At 41.4% G+C, this 25,748-nt stretch overlaps 1 protein-coding gene across 1 annotated transcript in view; it reads left to right on the top strand.

Annotated features, from left to right (window-relative positions):
• MYZAP (myocardial zonula adherens protein) overlaps positions 1 to 25,748 on the top strand; it is a 91,322-nt gene that overhangs the window by 14,910 nt on the left and 50,664 nt on the right. Inside the window, exons 3-7 of the mRNA XM_073303761.2 lie at positions 12,905 to 13,063; positions 17,294 to 17,386; positions 22,010 to 22,123; positions 23,057 to 23,209; positions 25,596 to 25,721. Coding sequence (XP_073159862.2) covers positions 12,905 to 13,063; positions 17,294 to 17,386; positions 22,010 to 22,123; positions 23,057 to 23,209; positions 25,596 to 25,721 — 645 coding nt within the window. The remainder of the gene's footprint in view (positions 1 to 12,904; positions 13,064 to 17,293; positions 17,387 to 22,009; positions 22,124 to 23,056; positions 23,210 to 25,595; positions 25,722 to 25,748) is intronic.

Here is a 25,748-nt window from a genome sequence, read left to right as displayed (position 1 = left end):
CTAGCTGCAGAAGGGGATAACTGCCCACAGTGCACTGTCGATGCTAGAGCACCAACTGTGGACGTGCCCTGCAGACAGAGGGAGCGTAGTGTGAACGTGCAATAGCGATGAGGTTGTAACGCTTTTTTGTCAACAAAAAAAAGTTTGTCGACAATCAAACTCTATAGTGTAGACAAGGCCTTAATCTAAGAATTTTATTTTGAGCACTTACTGAATTTTATACCCATCTTTGTTCCATGCTGTAGCATCATAGAACCATAGAATATCAGGGTTGGAAGGGACCTCAGGAGGTCATCTAGTCCAACCCCCTGCTCAAAGCAGGACCAATCCCCAACTAAATCATCCTAGCCAGGGCTTTGGCAAGCCTGACCTTAAAAATATCTAAGGAAGGATATTCCACCACTTCCCTAGGTAACGCATTCCAGTGTTTCACCACCCTCCTAGTGAAAAAGTTTTTGCCTAATGTCCAACCTAAACCTCCCCCACTGCAACTTGAGACCATTACTCCTTGTCCTGTCCTCTGCTACCACTGAGAATAGTCTAGTCCATCCTGTTTGGAACCCTCTTTCAGGTAGTTGAAAGCAGCTATCAAATCCCCCCTCATTGTTCTCTTCCGCAGACTAAACAATCCCAGTTCCCTCAGCCTCTCTTCATAATTCATGTGTTCCAGTCCCCTAATCATTTTTGTTGCCCTCCGCTGGACTCTTTCCAATTTTTCCACATCCTTCTTGTAGTGTGGGGCCCAAAATTGGACACACTACACCAGATGAGGCCTCACCAATGTCGAATAGAGGGGAACGATCACGTCCCTCGATCTGCTGGCAATGCCCCTACATATACATCCCAAAATGCCATTGGCCTTCTTGGCAACAAGGGCACACTGTTGACTCATATCCAGCTTCTCGTCCACTGTAACCACTCGGTCCTTTTCTGCAGAACTGCTGCCGAGCCATTCAGTCCCTAGTCTGTAGCGGTGCATGGGATTCTTCCGTCCTAAGTGCAGGACTCTGCGCTTGTCCCTGTTGAACCTCATCAGATTTCTTTTGGCCCAATCCTCTAATTTGTCTAGGGCCCTCTGTATCCTATCCCTACCCTCCAGTGTATCTACCTCTCCTCCCACTTTAGTGTCATCTGCAAACTTGCTGAGGGTGCAATCCATACCATCCTCCAGATCATTTATGAAGATATTGAACAAAACCAGCCTGAGGACCGACCGACCCCTGGGGCACTCCACTTGATACCGGTTGCCAACTAGACATGGAGCTATTGATCACTACCCGTTGAGCCCGACAATCTAGCCAACTTTCTATCCACCTTATAGTCCATTCATCCAGCCCATACTTCTTTAACTTGCTGGCAAGAATACTGTGGGAGACCGTGTCAAAAGCTTTGCTAAAGTCAAGGAACAGCACGTCCACCGCTTTCCCCTCATCCGCAGAGCCAGTTATCTTGTCATAGAAGGCAAAAGGGCTTGTCTTTACTGCATTAGTTAGCTTCAGTTAGAACACTCAACTTGCTCCACTCAAGCCTACTGAGAGTGATCACACTGCAAAACAACACCCTCACAGAGGCTATGTGTACACAGTAATGTACACCAAGGGTTACTGGGACTTAACTGACCTGTGGCAGGGAATCCTGGTCTCAACCATCTACATTGCATTTTTAATCCAACATCCTAGTGACAGGGAGCCACCTCCTCCCTGTCAATTTTGCTCCCTGCTCTGGGCAAGCTCCACACAGCAGCGAGGAGGAGCCAGAGTCGCTGCTGTGGGAGGAGCTGAAAGGGGTAGCATGCTCGGCCAGACAGTAATGGCACTTCTGGCTGCCTGCACTGCTGCTCCTCTGCTGCCAGGAACTTTGGGATACCCAGGAGCACTTCTAGGACCCACATCAAGCTGAAGCCATGGGGCTCGGACCCTAGGTCCCAACTTCATATGGGCTCAGACCCTCCAGTCCTGAAGGGTCTTGGCCTGTGTACCCTCTAAGCTGCGTGGCCGCACGGCCTGCCAGGAGAGATTCAAATGCTGTGCACTTGATTAGCAGAGCTGCACGCATTTGGCAGCATGTGTTCAGGTGCCCCTCTCTGCTGCTTTTTGCAGCCATGTTGCTCCTGCAGCTGTTCCTGGGACCCTCCTGCTGGCTGTGCAGAGTGGGGGGAAGGAGGGTGCTGATGTCAGGGTGTCCCTGTCCCCCACCCCTGTATCCCATCACCACAGAGCAGGACAGAGGGGACAGGGCTCAGGACTTTTGAGCAGGAGAGAGCTGCTGAAGTCTGAACAAGCCTTCTGGGTGGAGTGAGTGCCTTAAAGAGACAGCACACGGTGTCTCAGAGACTTCCCCAGCAGCCAGTGTGCATGTGAGCGCGTGTTCTCCCTCTCTCTTGCCCATGTCCCCCATCTCTGCAGAGCCAGGGTGGGGAGACAGGGCTCAGGGGAACAGAAGAGCTTTCAGTGAGTGCCTTAAAGAGACAGTGCACGGTGTCTCTCAGAAACTTCCCGAGCAGCCAGCATACACACACTGTGTGTGTGTGTGTGTGTGTAATTTTACTCTTTCAAAATGTTATTTTAGTTTTTTGAGTGGTCTATACATTTCATAATTTTTATTTCTCTCTTACACTTAAATTTAATTCTTTGAGTAGTGAGATCTAAAATGCCTAACCTATCCCGGCTGGAGTAATTATCCCTATGGTAACTTTTAAAAAATATATATTATATCTAGGATTTTTGTTTCTTCTACTGGTGGCGTACATCACCTCGGTGCACATAACAAAATTTATTCTGCAGATGGATGGAAAAAAATAGAGAGAACATTGTTTGGGACCCTGGGAAAGAGCCCTAGGTTAGCACATTTGCAGTGAGGATACAAAGGTGGAGGTTAGATTGAGCCTGGGCTTAAACTGCTGTGTAGACATGCCCAGAGTGATTGAATTAGTAGTTGATGAGCTGTTGTAATTCAAGATACTGCATTCCCATTCTAACTAGCATGAGCTTCAAACACCATTTAAATTGAGCTAGAGATTTTTGCATGGACTGGAGTCAGGTTAGGTGCAAAACTCAAGTTGCAGCTCAGGCTAACAATGCAATGAGGGGAAGGCCTAAGAACCTGTTACCGTGAATAGTTTAAGGCTGACTCATCTTTCAATGCACCTTGCAAATATCCCCAAATTGAGGAGATAATTGGTTAGGGACTGGATGACTAAACAACTAACAAGGTGATTCAGCTCATCAGCTGGGACATTTAAAAAAAAAACGGAAGAGAGGGGCAAAGGCTGGAAGGAAGGTCAAAGAAGCTCAGGATCTCAAAAGTAAGACCATCCATCATCCCTCTGTCAAGGAGTACCTTGAAGATTGGGAAAAGCATTATGGTGATGGGACATGAAACTGCATGAGACAAATATAATATGCTGTGGTGAACTTAAGTAAGAGTGTGTGAGGACTGCTTGTAAAGAGAAAGGGTGAGGTAGCATGCCCTGTGGCACTGCCCAACTCTGATCTACGAAGCTCCACCTGACTGTTGAACCACATGTAACTCTTGTGGAGTCTAAGAGCAAACACAACAGTTGCATCAGCAGAATGCTTTCCATGTGACAAGGCAACAGATGAGCAAATGGATAATTCCCAGGATTCCTTCCCATCTCTACCAGCTGCTTGAGAAGGATAAGAGCTAGAGGGTTAGTATTGTGTCAAAGGGAGTGCCAAAGAGTTATAAAAATACCATGGTACGGCACTGGATTACAGTCTTCTCTAGCTGATACTCTTTTAGTAAGAAGTGAAAAATCAGTTGCACTAATGTCATCTCATAACGTGTCTCTGAGTATTTTGGGGTTCTCTGCACCTCCTTTGGTTGAGACATAGTCTCTCTAGGGTTGAGCACCGCTAAAATAGGTTTTGTGAAGCACTTTGAGATCTACTGATGACAAGCAGTATATAACAGCTCGGTACTACTAGGCTACAGTATATGTTATAAAATCAGCTACTGCACTGGTAGATATGTGATAGTTTTTGCTAATTGTGATACTCTTTGAATTTTCTAAAGTTCCTGGCAATGTTATAGAATCATAGAAGTTAACTGGTGTATTTCTTTCAGTCTATATTTCATATATGCTGTATTTCAAGAAATAATGCTTGTATAGATATGTATTGACACATTTCCATATCCATAATGCATTTAAAATATAATGTAGCATCTGCAAAGGAGGCTGAATGTAATATGAGTTTCATGAACACCAAAGTAATATAAAAAATAATAATCTATCACATTAGAGCAATTTGGGCTGATGGAATAGATATAATAAAGATGCTATTCTTCTTTACAGGAAATCTAAGTTAATCAACTGTGTGAACATTATCACTGTCTATATCATTGGTAACTTGTATTCTAAACGAAAGGGAGACAGAACTGATATAGCAGATACTCTGATAGCTCTGGGAATAGGAAGAAATAAGAAACCTATTTTAACTACTTTTAGTAGATGCCAAAGGAATTGATTTGAGATATTACAGGTAATTGACAATTAGGTTTTGCTAAAACTTTTAAGTTCTTATTAAACGCACCCACACCCCTACATGAATCCACTGTTGTGTATCCAAACCAGTAGTTCTCAACCTGTGGTCCAGTCAGCACACAACTGTGGCCCATGTGACATCCTCAGGGCCATATAGGTAGTATTGGATGCGGCCCACAATGGTAAATTGGATCAGTGGTTCTCAGCCTAACACACCAAGATGTGTCTTAATCATTAAATTAGATGGGTTTACTCCTTTTTTTTAAAAGGATGCCTAGAGTGTACCCTGCCCTCTTGTTTAGGAGGAATCTGAAGTGATAGGAAAGTCTAGAACATATCTTTTGATTTGATTTTAAAATGGAATATTGGATATTGATTGGGGGAAAGCTCTCCTTGGCATGTGTTTCTTATTGTACATGTAAATTAATAGGCATCATGCCTGCCTATAAAAGAGGAAGCAAAAAGCAGCACTTTATATTCTGAATAGAACTTTATTGCACCTTAGGCAGTTTGGTATGAAGCAGAGCCACCATAAAAACAGTCTATTTGGGTTGAGAGATAAACAGGACACCTAGTAATTAGCAGGCATTTTGCAACATCTCAGGTGTCTGTCTATTTAAAATAGTGCAAGGAACTGAATAATAAATAGCATATCTCAAAGAAAAGAAGATCGTTATTAGACATCACCCTATGTATTGTGTCTGTGCTACTGCACATCAAGTCAAAGCATATCCCTGGAAGCTACTGTAGATTCATATAGCATTTGCTGTGCATGCAAATGGTATATTCTCACTACTAACTTACATTGCAGCACAGACTCAGAAATCACTCAAAATAAGCCTGTAATTTCAGGTCAGCAGCTCGCATGTTAGAATAGTTTTAAAATAAAATGCAGTGCTTTTTCTATAGTATCTGCTCAGGGAGTGCTCTGATATCACAGTGATGAGTGTGTGGCAATGCCGTGGTAGCTAAAACTGTTTCCTTTACATTTCTCTAGCAGTAATGTGATGGTTTTGACCAGAAATGGGGGTGGTTAGGCTGGATCTTGGCTTTAAAGTCCACCAGCATTGACAACTTTACTTAGTAAGCTCAGCAGCTGAATGCAATGATCCTAACCAGTGCTCATCTGGTCCTGAACATTTTGAAGACACACATTGACTTTTAATATCCCCAACTGAGAGATCTATCACTTGCCTCACCATTGACCATGCAGCAGAGAGAGGTGGTGATTACCATTTCTACTCCTTTATCACTGAATACCTGAGCAGGGGGAGAGGATCTACCAGCCTGGCTCCCCTCTGTATTGGAATGCGGAAAAGGTGTGGCTGTAAACATGTATTTAAACAGATTTTGCTGTCTGTGAAGGCTCTAGCGCTCCATGGTGCTCGGTTAGGGAGAGGGGGACCCTGGGGATTTGGGAGAAAGAGAATATGGTAGGGAGGGGGTATGACAGGGGAACAAGAAAGAAAAGGAGAAAAAAGATAAAATATTGATGGGGAAACACTGACCAGAGATGGGGGGGGGGGGGTAAGTAAGTGCTCGGAGAACGCAAATTGGAAGAGGTGGGTAATGTCAGGTGCATGCTGGTGGAATAACATGAGAAAAAACAGTTGCAGTCAGCAAGATCCTCTTTTGAAAGATGGTAAGTGTTTTATAGCAAGAATGTAAAATAAGTCAAGATAATTGGTAATTCTCTGACCCCTGAGTGTGAGCCTGCACTTCCCCAAGGAATTCTTCTCCTTCTGCCTTTCAGGTGGCCACTTCACTAGCCCTTCCCCTGAGTAGCTGTGCAAGTGAAACAGGCAGCTGAATTGTGATTAACACCCTGGTGCACTGTGGCCAGGTAGTGCCCTTATACCCTTCTACAAATAGTTTAGAAAAAATAAACTTTAAACGATAGAACTACCAACTTCTTTGGGGGAGTTGGGAGAGGCAGGGGTGGAAAGAGATTTGAGTGGAGGGAAGGAGGGAAAAGATGAGAAAAATGACAGTAAAAGGGAAAGTAACATAGATAGTGCCGTCAATTTTATACAGCATTGAACAATGGGAAAACTGTACCAAAACTAAAGGAGGACTTGTGGCACCTTAGAGACTAACAGCTTATGCTCAAATAAATTGGTTAGTCTCTAAGGTGCCACAAGTCCTCCTTTTCTTTTTGCGAATACAGACTAACACCACTGCTACTCTGAAACCTGTACCAAAACTGAAACCGATCCTTATAAACCAAAACAATACAGTGTAAAGCAGAGAACAAATGTACAATGTCATGTACTTATTAGATGTGGAATGCTTTTCAAACTAGAGGAATTCTTAAACTCTCTTTTGTAAGAGAGGAGAAAGAGGGAGGAAGCTTGGGACACTGTTCTAAACTTACAGAACAGCCTGAAAGGAGGCACAATTCCTGGAGCAGGTGGTGATAACAAAAAGGCATGGTTAGAGGTGTAAGCAGTGGTTGTGTAATATATATACCTACATGTCATATGTACAATTCCATTGTCCTGTAAATGTAAATCTACTCACCTGTGTGTGTAATGGGAAATAAGTGTATTTGGGGGACCATGTGGTTTGGATGGATACAGATCTTGGTTAGTTTGAATCTACTAGATCTTTGCCAGGAAAGATCTTCCCAAGGCATTCTGCACAGATATGTTCCATGGCCTAGGAAAAGCCCAGTTGTGGCCAGAAAGTTTATAACTAGAGCTGGTTGAAATTTTCCAACTGAAAAATTTTTCAGCAAAAATGGACATTTGGGTCAACCCAAACATTTCATGATTTTGTGTTGAATTTGCTGAATTGTTTCTGTTGAAAACCAGGAAGAAAAAATCTAAACACTTTGTTTCCACGCTTTCAAAACAAAATATTTTCACTTTTTCTATTCAAAGTGACATTTCATATAAAGGTCCTCATTTTATGTAATTTTTAAAACAAATCTTAAAATTCAGAACAATTTTTTTTTTGTTAACTTTTCAGTTTGTTAAACAATTCTGTCTTTTTGGAACTGCCAGCAAACTCGAAAAAATCAGTCATTTGTATAGCTCCCTGCCTAATCTCCATGTTAATGCCTATAAGCAAGATTTTTAAATGAGTCCTGTAACATTTTGGAGACCCAGTAGAAGTTTGTTGCTGGAGATCAAGAAGTTCAGCTACTAGAGCTCCATTAAAATGATGATAAACCAGTTGTGTGACTTTGAAAGCTATACTTGCTAGGCAGTAGCTGTTCCATGGATAATGTTCAGGTCCTTAGAAGCATATTACTTTCTGAAGTAATTTGCCACAATTGAAATGATTATTGTTTTGGGCATCTGGGAGACGGAAATTATTCTTTAATGCTCTAATGCAAGTAATTATTTAAGGTGGCGTTGCTATGAAACTACCAAACGAATTGTATAACCCAGGAAATGTAAAGCTAGTCTTAAATCGTGTCTCACCCAGTTCCTGTAAAACAAGCTTGCTTTCTTTGTGTTTTCAACAAAGTAAATGGTTTTTTAATGACGGGTAGAGTAGTATGTGATTATGTAGCTTTGATTATTGGCATACAAAAATATGCCTGTGATGATTTTTGTATTTTATTTTTTTAAAGCGTGGAATTGTATGTTGATAGTTGCACTGCAAGTGCATGTGCGTTTGTGTAATAGATGAGGTTGTTAGCACCATTTTTTTTTATTAAGGTTGCCCAACATTTCCCATTATAAGACTCTTTTTACAGTTGCTTACAAGTTTGTGATCACTTTAACCATTTGGGTTGAAATTTTCCATGCTCTGGGTGTTTACTGCAACCTGAATTTACATAAGTAGGGCCATACAGGATCAGATCAGTTGTCCATGTAGCCCATTATCCTGTCTTCTGACAGTGGCCAGGGCCAGATGCTTCAGAGGGCATGAACAGAACAGGACAACTTATCAAGTAATGCATCCCCTGTTGTCCAATTCCAACTCCTTGCAAGTCGGAGGTTTAGAGACATCCAGAGCATAGGGTTGTGTCCGTGATCATCTTGGCTAATAACCATTGATGGACCTATACTCCATGAATTTATCTCATTCTTTTTTTGAAACCAGTTATACTTTTGGCCTTCACAACATTCCCTGGTAATGAGTTCTACAGGTTGACTGTGCTTTGTGTGAAGAAATCGTTCCTGATGGTGGTTTTTTAAATCTACTGCCTATTAATTTCAATGGCTGGCTCTTGTGTTATATGAAAGAGTACATCACATTTCCTTATTAACTTTCTCCACACCATTCATGATTTTATAGAACATAAGAACATTGGCCACTGTCAGAAGACCGGATACTGGGCTGGATGGACCATTGATCTGACCCAGTATGGCTGTTCTTATGATCTACAGATATGTCCAAAGCAGACTGTGAAGTGTTACAAAGGGATCTGACAAAACTGGGTGATGGGGCAACAAAATGATTAAATGTAATGTTGAAAATGCAAAACAGTGCACATTGGAAAACACAATCTCAACTACACATACAAAATGATGGGTTCTAAATTAGCTGTTACCACTGAAGAAAGAGATCTTGGCGTCCTTGTGCGTAGTTCTCTGAAAACATCTACTCAATGTCCATCTGCAGTCAAAAAAGCTCATAGTGTTTGGAACCATTAGGAAATGGATAGATAATAAGATGTCACTGTATAAATCCATGGTATGCCCACACCTTGAATACTGCATGCAGTTCTGGACACCATATCTCAAACAAGGTGTATTAGAATTGGAAAAAGTATGGAGAAGGGCAACAAAAGTGATTTAGGGTTATGGAACAGCTTCCATATAAGGTAATTTTGTATTGTCGGCAGACTTTACCACCTCACTCTTACCACCTTTTCCAGGTCATTGTTGAACAATGCTGATCCCAGTACAGGTCCTTGGGGGACCCTGCTATTTAGCTCTTTCCACTGTGAAAACTGACTGTTTATTCCCACCCTTTGTTTCCTATCTTTTAGCCAGTGAGGGATCTATGAGAGGACCTTTCCTCTTATCCCATGACTCCTTAATTTGCTTAAGAACATTTGATGAGGACCTTGTCAAATGCTTTCTGAATTTTTCATAAGTTTCAGTCATTTCTCAGAATGAGGTTAGACCGCATGGAGGAGGAATACAGAAGGGAGAAGACCTGGACCAGGGAAGAAGGAAAGGAGTAGTTAGGACAAGGAGATTTCCTGGGACAGGAAGAGGAAACGGGGGAAGAGAGAAACTGACTGGGAGTTGTGGGGTGGGACTGGGATTGGGAGCCAGAGATGGTAGGGAGGCTGGGGTTGGGAGAAAGAGGAGGCTGAGACTGGGAGCTGGTGAAATAAAACGGGGGATCTGGGAGCCATTTGGGGAGGAATGACAACACTGAGATCAGACTCCGTGCTTAGAGGAGTGGGGAGACAGGAGGTGGTTGAAGGAGGAGACTGGGGTTGGAAAGCTGTGGGGGGTGAATGAGTGGGGGATGGGGTGAGGGAAGAGATATGAGAAGGAGCCAGGACGTGCGTGGGGGAACTGCGATATGAGAAGGAGCAAGGATGTGCATGGGAGAATTGGGGCTGGCTGGTCAAAGAGATTGCTACAAAGAGCCAGGGAGAGAGGTGATTGGGGCAAAAATACAGGGGTGGGAAGAGTTGGGAGGGAGGAACTGGGAATGTCAGGGCAAAGAGACTGGGACTGGTAGTGATGCAATGCTCAATTTGAGATGTCTAAGACCTGATTTTTTTCAGGTGCTTAGCATGATACAGCACTTGATAGTTTCAAATAACAGCGCCTCTTGACTTCAGTTGCAGCTGTGAAAGTTTAGCAAATCAGAGTGTGAGTGTTCTGCACATCAGACCCCAGGGTCTCAAGCTGGGCACTCAGAAAATGAGGAACACATAAGTAATGACTACCCATGAAATGTTTGATGTGATGTTTTTTGGTTTTTTTTAAGTGTCTTGCCCAGCATCACACCAGAACTCTGTGTGCCAGAGGTAGGAATAGAATCCAGTTGTCCAGGGCACCATTCAACTGCTGTTAGCATAAGACCATCCTTCTCTTCCTGCCATGCCTTATTAACTAGTACAATAAATGAGGCAGTGGTCTTCTAGACAACAGCCACCTTTACTACACAATCCTGATTCATCCCCTGAGCAGGTCCATCTTGTGCAATGAATGAAGTAGAGGTACTGTTGAAAAAAGAAGCATGTGAGCATGGAATTAGAGAATGTATCATCATGCTTATGCACAAAGTCAATTAATTAAGGTTACACAGGCAACCTTATTTCTGGAACTTCCTAACTTTCGAGGGCTCGATCTTGTAACTTTAATGTTCTTTTAATGTGGTGGGAGGGGGTTGGGTGATATTTGTATATGATATTGAGGAGAAAATATCAGTGTAACAGAAGCTTGGAAATATTTCACAATTATGTATTTTTTTTAAATGTCAAAGCTACAGCAATATTTCCTTTTTTCATTTGTATGGTAAATGTTGTTTTCCCAGATACGTGCACAGCTAATGTAGTGTGTGATTATCTAATATAGACAAACTAGCTTGCTCCAAATCAGTACAAGGTATCCTTTAAAAACAATCTCTAAACAGAGAGATTAACTCATGTACTGTGTCTAAGAATACAGTACAAATTGATTATGTACTACAGTTGCCAGCTCATTGTCTTGTGAATAGTTCCAGGAGATGTATTTTTGGTTCCTTTAATGTTAGTACTTTAAAGGTGAACTCCAATAATCCCCTTTGTTCTTAGCTTTTTTATACTAGAAAGAGCATGCTGGGTCGGTGTTTATTTCTCTGTGTTATCTGAAGAACTGGAGAGCTAATGGGATGTGACATCATAAGAGACTGAAAATTGAGCTGCAGCTTTCTCATCCCTCAGTTGATGGGGAAGGAGAATATTTAGACTGTTGAAATGTGGTGGAGGTGTTAAAAACTTAATAAGTTTCAACACCTAAAAGCTTTAAAAGTTCTTATTGTTGAATGGGAATATGTGTTTGGTTACAAAATCTTTATCTGAGGGACTAAGGGCAACATTCAGGAATGTTCCCAAATCTACCAGGTCCTGCTAAGTATATAGAGAGGGGGGGAAAAAACTGAAAATGTATGTTTTGTCAATCTTGCAAACATTTACATTATGTGCTGAGTTTAATGGGACTGTTCATGTGCATAGAGTTAAGCAGATGCATAAATATTTTTCAGCCATATTTTCAGCAGTGTTCACTGATTTTGTGCACTTCAGTTTTGGGTGCCCAATTTGTGACACCTTGTATCTAATTTTTTTCAGAGGTGTCGAAAGCCTGAATTGGGGACTCAGTGTCCCTCTTAAATTGAGGCACACACATGCATATATATTTTTTTAGTTTAACTTCCTCTGTACTTTTACCTACTGGGACCTGAGTTCAGAGTTCTGTGTCCCCCTTACAAGAATTGATAACATACCTAACACCTACACAAATATGTGCAAATACCATGCAGCTCATTGCCCTACTTCAAGTCTTGCAGTACTGATGTTACTAAATCCTGCAGGAGAAACAGAATCTGAACTGAAGTATTGGGGTACCATGGGAGTATGCCAGCTTTAAAAAAAAAAAAAAAAAAAAAGCTTCAAACGTGAACTGGACTGCTTAAAATATAAACAAAATATAGTACAAGTAAGTCCTGATTTTTTTTTTGAGCACTAAATATCAAACCACTGTAATCTAAAATCCATAGCCTAAATGCAGCTTATATATTTTTTTATTGAAAGTTTCAGATGTTTCCTGAGAACTACGTTAAATCAGGGTTCATATGTATAAATGACCCACATTTATTCATAAAAGTTTAAGAATTATAGTGCAAAATATTTAGACTTGCACTGACATTGCATAAGAGAGTTGTAAAAACTGCATCTATCATGTATTTCTTCATGAAAAAGTTTTAAAATGAGCAATAAAACATCTTATATATCATGTCTCCTGGATTTTCCTCCAGGATATTTTTATTTTAAAGGGTGCATAAAGAAACATTTTGAAAGTAAATTTTATAAACAAAAGTTGAGAGCAGCTCCAGGCAAAGGAAAACAGCTGTTATGGACTGTGCCTACACATCTACTTATCCCTAGCCTCCAAATCCAACCATACATATATATATATATATAATTTCCCGATAATGAATTTGAGTAAGTCAATGTCTTGAACAATTTTTTAATAACCTCATTACTCTCTCTCACCCAGAAGTCCAGTCTGTTGTCCTCTAGTTGTACATACACATATAATTTCTGTTAAGACTAATGAAACTTCTATCCTTCCTTGAGGATGCAAGTATATAAGACCTAAGGAATTTCTGTATCTTTCTTTGCAGGTCTGTAGCATGCTCCCTTTTGCTGTTTTTAATTTGTTTTTGTGTTTAGTATTATTTAGGGTAAAAGGTGTTTGGTTTTTTGTTTTTAAATAGCAACCCTACCATGTTCCGAATGGAATGTCTACAGGGAAGTTCTCTGATGGCATGGTGTATGGTGTGGTACACAGGACTGACAATAACCATAAGAAAGAAATGGTGGTTTATGGGTGGTCAGCTAATCAGCTGAAAGAAGAGATGAATTACATTAAAGATGTGAGTTATATTTTTTTTAATTTTAAAAAATGTTCTCAAATATCCTTTCTATAATGTTGTTGTTTATTGAGTCTCTACAACTTGAGTAAAAAAACCCTCTGTTCTGTAGCAGGGGACTGTAACAGACTCACATCCTCTGTGGGTTGGGTACAAGGGGAATACCTAATACATACACTGACCGGAGCACTAGAGTCCTGCTTCTGTTCAGCAAGTAAGCTGCCAAACAACTCATAGGGTCCCTGTTCCAAAGCCCTTATAATCTGAAATCAAATACATAGAAAATTGTTTAAGCTGCCTTTGAAAGACTGATCAAACCCATCCTCTCCAGTTCTGGGTGGGTTACTAAAAATGGTTAAGTAGCAAATTCATTTAAGGATGCTTTGGGGCAGCTTCAGGGTAAGGGGTTGCCTAATAACAGTGGCCTCTTGCACAAATTTTACTGTATAGAAAGTATTGGATAATAAGAGAAACTAACATGTCTATAGCTAACTATAAATAACAGCTCTCCTGAAATAGAAGTGTAAATTCAGTGGCTTTGGTAAGACTGTGCCAAATCATGCTGGAGCTAAATATTTCACCTGTTGATCTTTGACCCTCTAGGTTTAGTTAGTAATTCTGCTAATTAGCACAAAGCAAATAATCTGTCCTTCTCTTTACTCCATTCCACCCATGGAATGGAGTAAAGCTGGCCAGTGCAGATGATGCTATACTGATTTCAAGTTCAAGAGATCAACTTTCATATAAAAGAGAGAATCACTGTGAGTCAGGCTAACAATTTAAGGGGATGTAATAACATTGATTCCTAATATCTGCTTGTTTTTGCTTACAGGCCCTTGCAGGCTGTTTTTTCTTATGCTAATAGGCCATTTTCTAATAGTCAGGGATCATTGACTCTCTCTTACCAAGTGGCTTCTTGTAGTTGAGGAAACTTGCCCTTTTTGTAATATTCTGGGCTCAATTCACCATTGACCTGTCCCTTGTATGGTCCTTTACACCAGTGAAAAGTGAGTGAAAATGCTCTCATTCTGACGGGTGTAAATGACTCCACAGGATGCAGGGCAGTGGCAAGTGAGCAGAGCTGATCCATTATCAGTTCACTGCCTTGATATTTAAATGCTACAATGATGGGAGCCAAAATGGTGGTGGGATTGTTATTGCAGTAGCTCCTAGGGCAGTGGTCACCAACCGATTGATTGATTTTTGTGATCAGCTAGTCGATCCTAGAGAATCTCCGAGTTGATTGCAATGTCTGGCGGTGCAATGTGGCTGCCACTAAGGCAGATTCCCTACCCTGGCCCCACGCTGCCCCCAGAAGCGGCCAGCGCTGCCCCAGGGGCGGGGGGTAGGGTTCTCCCTCTGCGAGCTGCTCCTGACTGCAAGCACCGTCCCCACAGCTCCCATTGGCTGGGAGAACTGCAGGGGTGGTGCTTGCAGAGAAGGACAGCACGTGGAGCCACGTGCCCCCTTCCCCTCCTCCCACCAGTGGCTGCAAGGGTGCAGGAAGCGGTGTGGGCCCAGGGTAGGCAGGGAGCCTGCCTTAGCCTCGCTGCACCTGCCACGGGAGCTGCCGGAGGTAAGTGGTGCCTGGCAGGAGGCTGCACCCCAATCCCCAGCCCTGAGCCCTGTTCTGAAGCCAGCACCACATACTCCCTCCTGTACTCCGAACCTCCTCCTGCACTCCAAGCCCCACCCTGAGCCCCCTCCCAGAACCAGCACCCCAAACCCCCTCCTGCACCCCAGCCCTGACCCCCCCTCCCAGAGCCAGCACCCTGTACCGCCTCTTGCACCCCAACGCTCTGCCCCAGCTTGGAGCCCCCTCCTCCTCTGAAACTTCCTCCTAGAGCGTGCATCCCTTTCCTCCTCCTAAATGCCTACCCCAGCCCGGTGAAAGTGAGTGAGTGTGGGGGACAGCGAGCGATGGAGTGAGTGGGAAGGGTTGGGGCCTCAGGAAGGGGCAGGGTAGATCCTGGGTTGCACTTAGATTCAAAAAGCGATCTTGGGCATAAAAAGGTTGGAGACCACTGACCTAGGAGCTCCAATCTTGGACCCAGACTCCATTGTGCCAGGTACTGTACATACACAGAACAGAGACAGATGCTGCCTCAAAGAACTTTGATTGGACAATTGTACAGCATGTCTTTGGATTTGCTGGGTTGGTTTGGTTTGCCCTAGTGCTGTCATCATCATTGTGTGGTTTTTTTTGTTTGTTTTTTTCCTCTCACATGGTATACCAGCTCACAGACATATCCTGTTTAAAACTTCAGATCCCTTCCCACACCCTCCCCAGTCATTTTGTGCCAATTGAAGTATGATACTATGTAAATGCACTCTTATTATTTGGATCAAAGCCTTCGGTCCAGACAAGTATTAGAATGAAGAGTATGTCCTCCAATCAAAAGGATGGCAGTAGTGTTGTCTGAACAGATTCTCAAAAACAGCCAAAGGTTGGTGGGTCGGTCTATCTATCTAATATAAAAGTCTGACAAGAACAAATTTTTAGGCTTTGATTCTGGCAGTGCTGTGTATAGAGGTTGGGGGAAGGTGTGATCCCCTCTCTCTCTCCATGTAAAGCTGCGTTCAACTAAACCAATTCAAAAGCTTCGCTCCCCCCTCCTCCCAATGACTTGCATCTTTGCAGCCCAACAAGGTGTTAGTCTGTCTTCACTACATACATGCATATAAGGTGATGTTTAACATTTAAACTTAAAGTAGACTAAAAATCATAGCTCTCTGGGTAGGTGCACTAGTGGGGAGAGACTCTACTGAGTTATTTCTTGAGCACAAGGAATGGTGTGTGGCAGAGGAAGGAGAGAGAGTTCCTGGTGCTTTCAGCTGCGCATGTTCCAAAGGGGGCAGGACTACATGGTTTGGGGCATGGCCATGCAGCACAAACCCCTTTCTGAGAGTGCACCCCCCCTAAAGCAGTGTTTCTCAAATGTGGCCACCGTGGCCAAATGCAACCACCAGGGACATTTCTTGTGGCCACAGCCTCTGGGGGAGAAGGGAGGGAGGGAGTAGCGTCCCCTCTCCCTTCCTTTTGCTCCTGGATGCCCTGTCTTGGTGTTGATGCTGGGGCCACCAACAGGGGTTGGGCCCCGCCCCCCTCTGGAGAAACCTGGGGCACAATGCTGGAGGAGCAGGTGCCCAGTGAGTTCCCCACCTTCCCGGGGGTGATGGGGCTCAGGCTTTGGGGTTCAGCCCTGGAGTGGCAGGCTCTGGCCACCGGGCTTTGGGCTCCAGTCCTGGGCTCTGGCTGAGCAGAGGGAAGCTCTGGCAGCAGGGCTTCAGGCTCTAGTCCCCTGTTGCCTCCCCTGGCCCCACATCCAGGGCTTAATTTGTCCCCAGGCTTGGCAGGGCTAAGTAAGTCTGCTGTGAAAATTGATACTTGTATGTTTAATATCACTTTTCACAGCAGACTTACTAGCTAGCAATAAATAAATTACAATGATTTGGACATGTGTAGGTGCATATTTATTTGTTTTTCCTAAAGCTAATTAAGTATTTTAGGAAAAAGTGTGAGACCGGCCATCAGCAAGAGTTGGTGGCCGCACTCTGAGGCCACCAAAAATTTGTTCTGAGAACCCCTTTATTACATACGTACACACGAATGCAGCCACCTCTCGGTGCCTCCTGACCTGACTCCAGCTGTGCATAGGCCCAGCTATGCTCACTGTTGTACAGTACCTAATCAGTCTGGTAGGTAATCATAACTGAGTGAAAAGGGCGACCTCTAACTATGTGTCTGGAAGGTAGCATGTAAGAGAACATTTATATATTTAGTTGTCCGTTGTAAACACTAGTTAATCTTGAGCTAAAAAGTTGCTTCTGTTCATGTTTGATTAACGTAGCTAACTCAGTTTTGTTTCCAGTGTTAAAAATACATATAGGAAATAACAATTTATACCTGCAGTTATTTTAAGTTACGTTTAATTTTTGTATTAAAATCAAATTGGTGAATAGCCTATTTTTTGGAATCTAGTGATGAAATTAGTTTCTAAATTCATGCAAATCAGTGTTTATACAGAGAGGGGCCTTAAAAGGTAATTAAACCCTCAGCTACTACACAGTTGTGTCTTAGATACCAATGTCACAGTGAGCAAGCATTGGCTTAGTAATGGTGATACTGTAGGTGATCTTGGTCTTTGGAGAACATAGTTGTCTGGTTTCTAATCTAAATTATATTTGTAATAAAGGCTGAATAACAAAGGCTTATAATTTGTCTGACTACAGGTGAGAGCAACTTTGGAAAAAGTAAGAAAGAAAATGTATGGCGAGTATGGTGAAATGAAACGGAAAATACAGCAACTTACAAATGAATTGACAGTAAGTTCACGTTTATTTGTAATGATGTCATAAGAGGTGAACCAAACAAGGTTACCTACAAACATTTTTTTATGAAAGACAGCATGTGGCATGAAACAAATCATGTTTTAGAGCCATTTAAGTTCATTATTTTTCATGCCTTCAGTGAAAATTTCATTTCAAGCAAAATGAAAACAGGGCAGAGGCTTTTTCTGTCTGTAAACGATCATTAGAGAGTCAAGTGGGTGAGGTAATGTCTTTTATTGGCCCAACTTCTGTTGGTGAGAGAGAGAGAAGCTTTTGAGTTTATGCTGAGCTCTTCTTCAGGTCTGGTCATGTAAAGGAGCCTGACAGATTACTCCCATTACCTGCTTTTTGTAAATAAAGCCTACTGTTAATTACATTGCTTGTGTGATTATGTATGATTAATATTCTAATACTGACTGGAGGATGGTGTTTATCGTAGAAAGCTACTGTTCTGTGGGCTGACAAATTAACTCACTGGGGGTTATACAAGAATCTGTCATCTGTTGCTTACTGGAGGTCACGTTTGCAACTCAACAGGTCATTCCACTAAACTAAATTCCAGCCTTTGTAACTTACTACAGTATTTAAATATATTTGATTGCCCTAAAAGTGCTGCAGCCTCAGTACTCTGCTGAAGCCTCTCCATGTTCCACTGCAGCAATAATAGTGAAGGTGTCAGGAAAATTATCCCCCCCCCCTTTTTTTTTTTTCCTCACACGCACTTTAAAAATTGCTCTTACCTGAATCCATACAAACTGAGTTCTTTAGTTCAGAAAACTGGTTGGTTGGTTCAACAATTATGCTATAGATGCCAATTCCAACATTACTTTCTATGGCCCTGATTCAGAAAAGCCTTGTTAATAAGTTTAAGTCCCACTAACTTAAAGTTAAGCATATGTTTAAATGTTATCCTTATGTGCTCTAATGCTATCTTGATAGAGCCTTTAGCTTCTGCGAGTCATTATACTAGAGTGTGCATCATGACCTCTATAGGTTTGGAAGCAAACTTAAAAATTTGGAAGGGAAAAAAAAATCATCATTCCTTAGTACATTGTTGGACTACTTCCTGATACTTGGGAGTGTCTGAAAATATGAATACTTGCTTCTCTTTCACTTAATCTTTTTTCCATCAGTTTCTGTGTCCTGTAGAAGGGAAGTGGAGTCCAAAAAGTAGCTAAAGATCAGAGAACTGTGTCCCAAATGCTGCCATAAGGACTAAACTAGATCCCCTTGAAGCCAATGGGAGTTTTTGCTTTGACCTCAAAGAGTTCAGGATTTGGCCTGAAATATGGGAGAAATGTAAATGTCTCTGGGATCTATTATTGGATGAATTTATTTATTTGTTTATTTGGACTTCTACAATAATATAAAGGGCTGTTCAAGGCCAAAGGCACTCTTGGCACACACCATTTTTGTCTCTGTAAAGTGTGCCAGATGCACTATGGAATTCCATCTACCCTGTGCTGAGCTTCCCCTTTCTAGTTAATGATTATAGGATCATTTTTCAGGTAATGGTTGCTTGTCAATAGATCCCAATGCCATAAATTGGGTAGTTAGGAAGAGCAGTAACATGTAGCTCTTTTCAGGTCATGCAATCCTGGCTCAGTCAAATGAATTGTGTGTGGCATTTCAAGGGAATGACATAGTGATAGTTAAGTGTGTAGTCCAGTGTCTCTTCAGTATTGCCTTTTGGGTGTTTAACCACCATCTTACATTCCCCAGACTAAACTTCTTATCCCTAAGCCTCCTTTTCTCCATCTTATCTGTTGCTTTTGGCAGCCCCACCGTCTTCCCAGACACCCAGGCTCTCATACTTGGCAACATTTTAGAATCCTTTTATTTCTGCTCCCATCACCTCTGGGCCCTTGCCATAAATTCTCTCTCTCTGTCTGTAGCATCTCCAAAAACTGCCCCTCACTTTTATCCCTATTGCTAAAACTCTTGCCTGTGCACAAGTGAAATCCTGCCCTTGGTCACTGAACCTTTCTTCTAGGTCCTCCCCACCTAACCTCTCTTCTGCAATTTGTCCAAAAGAGTCCTTCCTTGATCACTTTTTACATGTGCACACACCTCTATGAAGTGAGCCTTGAGCACTGCCTTCCCCTGTATGCTCTCGCTCAGTTGGTGCATGGCTTGGCTAGTGAATGCTAATTGTTAAATAGTGATGAAGGTTGGTCCACGATGCTTGTGTATTTTATCTAGAGGTAGACCTTGTTTGCTTGTGTGCATGATAAGTTTAGACCTTGGTTCATAATCATTGGCACTGTTTGGTCTGATGTATCTTCCTTTATGTTCTTAGACACCTTAAGGTTGGTTGGTTTCATATTGTGATGTTGTACCCTAAATGCTTTTATAAAAATATGCTAATGAGTGTGACTATAATGTAACTGGAATATGCTTCATGCAAAAGGTCTCTTCTAAGGTATCATTACAAAGCTTACAATCTAATGAGTGGTCATCCTATTTGTATAAATGTATCGCTCTTGTTTCTGAAATGAGAAATATGAAATATAACTCTGAAGCCCTATTGTAGTTATGCAAAGTGTGGGCCATTAATGGTGGTTTGGAATCTTAATGGCTCCCATTAACTAGGACAATTGACTGTAGATGGCTCTGTTTTACTTTTAAGTCTTCCTGTATACGTGTGTGCTGGCAAGTGAGTAATGAAGTCTTACAGTGATGTGATCATGTCACCTGAACTAGAATCCATCTTTAACCTGGTGCTTTTCCATTGATAAGGAGGGGTGGGAACCCAGAGGGACAAAGGATTCCCGCCTTATGCAAAAGATACATAAGTGGGTGGAACAGAACAAAGGGGGCGGCCATCATGAGAAATCCCCTAGCTACCACCTGAGCTGGAACAAGGGCTGTACCGGGGAAAGGATTGTGCCCAGACTAGGAAGGTGTCCAGTCTGTGAAAGAAACTTACTGAAACATCTCTGGGGGTGAGATTTTAGCTATATTCAGTTTTATTACTGTACTAGGCTTAGACTTGCGTGTTTTGTTTTATTTTGCTTGGTAATTCACTTTGTTCTGTCTGTCTGCTACTTAGAACCACTTAAATCCTACTTTCTGTATTTAATAAAATCACTTTTTACTTATTAATTAATTCAGAGTATGTATTAATACCTGGGGCGGGGCCAAACAGCTGTGCATATCTCTCTATCAGTGTTATAGAGGGCGAACAATTTATGAGTTTACCCTGTATAAGCTTTATACAGGGTAAAACGGATTTATTTGGGGTTTGGACCCCATTGGGAATTGGGCATCTGAGTGTTAGAGACAGGCACACTTCTGTAAGCTGCTCTCAGTTAAGCTTGCAGTTTGTGGGACGTAATTCAGACCTGGGTCTGTGTTTGTTGCTTGCAAGCATGTCTGGCACAGCCAGTCAGGGTTCTGGAGTCCCAAGCTGACACGGAAGGCAGGGGCAGAAGTAGTCTTGGCACATCAGGTGGCAGCCCCAAGGGGGTTTCTGTGATCCAGCCCGTCACACATATATATTTGAAAAGTTCAAACATAGTAAATGTTTGTGTTGGCTGCTCCCCACTGATCACTCTCACATTTAAGCTCATGCTTCTTACCTTCAAAGCTTTTTACTTGCTTCCCTGAGTTCCTGGTCTCGTCTCCTCCTACACTGTCATGCTCCCTGCACTCCAGCCACGCCTCTCTCTAAGCTTCTCCATTTCTTTCCTTCACCTGCTCCTGACTGTATGTCCTCTTGCACTCCACCCCATGTGCCTACAGCAGCTTTCCCAGTAAACTGCCAAACATCCTCCTCCTCCTATCGTTCAGTTGTGCACTGAAGACACAGACAGCTAATAAACAGCTGTCCTGTATCTGTTTGTGTTTGTGTGTGTTTGTGTTTGGGGCAGGGACTTTGTCAATTTGGGGGTCTGTATATTTTAGCTACTCTAAAGTATTGTGAAAATTTACCATGCTATCTAAATAACAATAAATGAGTATGAGTGTTGTTTCACCTACTGGAATGCTCTTATATGCATTTGCAATTCTGATCTTTCGTGGAGATCCTCACAGCAGTTTCTAGACACACACATATTTTTTATAAACCAGAATCTTTTCTTTTTGAAAACTGGCAAAATTTAAAAATATGCAAAGTACAACTTCAAGGTGAGAAAAACTCTGCAGGAGTTCTTATTGGGTGAAACTTGCCTCTGTGCACAGGGTCAGCACAAGGCCTATGCACCAGGTAAACCCCAATTAAGCACCAAAAGGGATGAATTCCCTCTGCACAAAGATGAATTTCTTCTACCAAGTTTAGCTAGAGAAAAGTTCTCTTTTTGTGACCACAAGAGTTAGAGCCTGAGTCCTTGTTGTGATTAATGTGCATGATGGCACACACCATGAGAAGACACTGAAAAACTGCTTCTATATCTCAGCATAGCTTGCTTCCAAGGCCAAAATTTAAGCTTTTAAAATGAAGTTTTGGTTAACACAGGATTTCCAATAGAGAGAAGTTTACCTAGAGATTCAAACTCTTAATCCCATTGTTTTTAATCTCTTGTCTCTCCAGTGCTAAATTGGTGGCAGCTATCATCCTTTTGAAAGAATTTTAAAATGTGAGGATTGTTTTTTATATCTTTTTCTTAATCTGTTTAGATAACAAATGTTGAAAAAGAATCATTACAGAGTCATATGCAAGTGCAGGCTGCAGCCTTGGATAGCTTCAGTGAAATGAACAGCTCCTTGACATCGGCATCAATTGAGTTGCAGGTATGCTGTTAATAACTCTATCAAAGAGAATGGCCTGATCCATCAGCTACCATCCTAGACTCCCTCTTGTGTCATCAGTTTAACAGTATACATGAGGGATGGATAATGGTTAGATACACATTCGGATCTTAACCATCAAATGTGACAGAAAAAGATGAAGTTAAGAAAAATCCAGGAGTTTTTGCTGGCTAAAAGGCTATCCTTTAATATACAGTAAAGTGTTGTTTCACTCCATTGCAGCTGGTGAAAGCCATTAGCCTTTGCTTAATGGAAAATTAAAGGTGAAACTGAGACTCTTTCCATATTTTACAAATCAATGACACATCACATGATTTTGTCCCATTGTTGTTTTCTATTGATGGAAATTTCAATGATTTTTTTTTAATTTTACAAATATTGAGTAGCCACTCTTGTAAACATACAAAGATCATTTTTCTTGTTTATAAAAATGTTTTCAGCTTGGCATCCATCCCAGCTAGCCTCCTCGACTCTCCTGCCTCCCGGTGTCAAACTTCAGTGTTTTCAGGTTTATTATCTTAAAATATGGCATTTGGAAAGGGGAAGAATGGAGGGGAAAATCCAACATTTCACTTCAGTTGTATTACAGTATCAAATGGAAGTGGTGTTTGCACTGTAATGCATGTGTGTCTCTTCCTCTTGATCACAGCTCTCTGGGACTGCATTTTAATGAACATGCTCCTATGGAGAGAGTTTTTTCGTAAAGCAAATAATTGGAAACCGTAATTTTAAAGAGCCAAAGCTATTAACTATGTTAACACTATGTCAACAAAACCATAAACTCTAAAATATTCTAAATATTGCAAAAAGTCTCTTGTGGTAGGTTGGTCGAATTATTATTTTTATTATTATTATTATTATTATTAATTATTGTTATTACTGCAAATTGTGTTCATTTCGTTGTGTTCATTTTAGAAAACTTTAGTGGATGTTAGTTTGGAGAACACAGATATAAGGGATCAAATAAGGAATTTAAAACACACACATGAGCAGTCCATGGAAAAACTGAAAGAAAAGCAAAAACAGCTGGAAACAGCCCAAGTTGAAAATCAGCTACTGAAACTAAAGGTACGGTATGTAAACTCCCCTTATTCATATTGTACAATAAGGACATTGCTGAGGCAATGAGATTTAATTTCTTGGAAAAAGAGATTTGGCCACATTTGTGTAGAGTTCTTCACCGACCATGCATGGAGTGTTATTGACAGCCAGTACTGTACCTTTCACAATTTTTCATCAGAAATCTGTTATGTTTTGTTCACATGTACAGTATTTATTGGGCAACAGAGGTGCACCCTAAGAGCAAATTACCCTGAAAAGAGAAGTTAGTTGTGGGACAGGTTTTCAGGTAAGCACAAGGGAATGAAATGCAAGCTGGAGCTATCATATGGGCCTTTTTTATGAGTCCCACTGTCTTGCATTTGGAAGCTTCCATTAAATCATATCAGAGCAGTTAACAGCATTTCAAATAACTTGGAACAATCATGCAGTATCAGAAATATTTTTAAAAATACATTAAATCCCTTCCATGAAATTAGGTGACCACTGATTTACTGACATTTTAAAAAGTCAGAAACAGATGATTATCTTGGAGGCTCTTGTATCCTACATTGGTGCATAATGATAGATGGCCCAGATCCATCACACTAAAGAGGGAGGGTACCAGCTTACTAATGTATTTTTATGTTCTAATTTCCTTTCAACAATAGTTTTACAAGGTTTTTGTGCTTGCATCTGCTGTGGTCTGTAGGGAATAAAAAGAAGGAAAGGATAATTAGAGGAAAAGAAATCAGGATTTCAAAACAGAAATTCGTAGTTTATTCTAATCTTGAGGACACATCCTGGCCCAAACATGAAGTGAGGGAAAGCTATGTGTAGAATCTGAGGGCAGAATTCAGCCTGTAGGTCCTAATTCAGTGAAGCACTTAAGCATGTGCTTAACGTCAAGCAAGTTGGCATCAATGGAATGTGAGCAAGTGCTAAAAGTTAAGCACATGCTGGCATAGTGAAAGTTGCTTGTTAAGTCATATGCAGAAACATCTACAGGATCTGATTTTTAATTTGGGGGTGGGGAGGGCACATAAGAGAATTTGGTATTGTGGGGGTTGGCTGTGAAAAGGCAAAAATTACCAACTACCCTTGTTACTGCCAGTCAGGAATGTTCCTCTCTGTTAGAATCATTTCTTTTATATTCTCACTTGAGAACGTTGTTAGTTATTGCGGTGGCCACCCAAATTGTAAACAAAGGAAGGTGGGAGAGGTGGCACGGGAAATTATACTCGACTTTGACACTTTTTAGGGAGGTTAGGGTTGAACTGTTGCAACTCTGCTTTCCTAGTTTTGTCATTTCTAACCACATTACTGTAACTCTGGGGGTTCAGCATATACTTTAATTAAAGTTTATTTAATTCCTGTTCCTTTAGATTGCATTGGCAGAAACTTGCTCTCTGTCCTAATGTAGAGATCTGGGTCAGATGCCACAGAAGGCAGTTACAATGCAAATAGAATCCTTCCGAGAGATCTGTCCCTCTTCAGAAGACAAAATATCTTTTTATTTTTATGCAGAGCAATAACATTTGAACAGTTTGTTCCCACTGAGTAAGACAGTATAAGGGTTTGATAAATCTTGCAGTCCTTGAAACAAGATAACTCAGATGTTCAAAACAGAGATCTTCTATAACCAGGAGCACTAGAGTTCCAGCATTAAACACTAAGTGCCTGATTCTTTTCTTATTACCATGATTAACACCAATGTAAATAACACTAAGTTAATAGTTTTGTAGGCCTAAATTCTCCTCTCACTTAGATCAGGGTAACTCCCATGACTGTAATGGTGTCACTCCAGATTTGCAGCAGAGCAAGTAAGAGGAGAATCAAGTCCTAGCAAAGCTATTTAGTTTAGTTTAGTTTTATTTAGCTTTTATTTCAGTCTACAGCACAGATGGGCTCAAAACTGTAAATATTGGATCTGGATTTTGATCAGTGCAAAGTGCATGGGCATTTGGATATGGGTTTTGGTTTAGGTTCAGGCTCATTTCTAAGCTATACTCCTGTAAAATTAGAGAATTTTGAATTAATCATCATACGTGGGAGCAAACTTCAAGTGTGTGAGAGGGTGTCATGAGAGAACTTAATAAAGAGTCAGGCCTGATTCTCAGTTACATTAATGGCACGTTAACTCTGGCAGTGTGAAGGGGCTCTAAAGTTGGTGTAATTGTAACTTACACCCATTTGAAAGGCCCTTTTACACTGCCAGAGTGCTGTAATGTGGACTTGGTGTAAATCAGGCCTAATAGTAGAGTATATTTTGTAACAATGCTAAGGGAAGGATCTACCTATCAACATCAGTTACATCTCTACCTTTTGGTTGGTTTGAGCTCCATTTTTCTTGTCTCCAGCAATGGTGCACCGAGAGAGGGTTCAGCTGTAGAAGTTCTTTTGTTCGCTCCTATAGGTAGAATGCTCTCAAGAAGCCAATGCTGACGTAATGAGAGAGATGACCAGAAGACTGTACAGCCAGTATGAAGAAAAACTACAACAAGAAGAACAGAAACATATAGCTGAGAAAGAAACTCTAATAGTATGTACAGCCAGTCTGTAACAGTGT

This window comes from Lepidochelys kempii, chromosome 10 (genome assembly GCF_965140285.1).
Source record: "Lepidochelys kempii isolate rLepKem1 chromosome 10, rLepKem1.hap1, whole genome shotgun sequence".
Taxonomy (NCBI): Eukaryota; Metazoa; Chordata; order Testudines; family Cheloniidae; genus Lepidochelys; species Lepidochelys kempii.
This window is presented reverse-complemented; position numbering and strand designations above follow the sequence as displayed.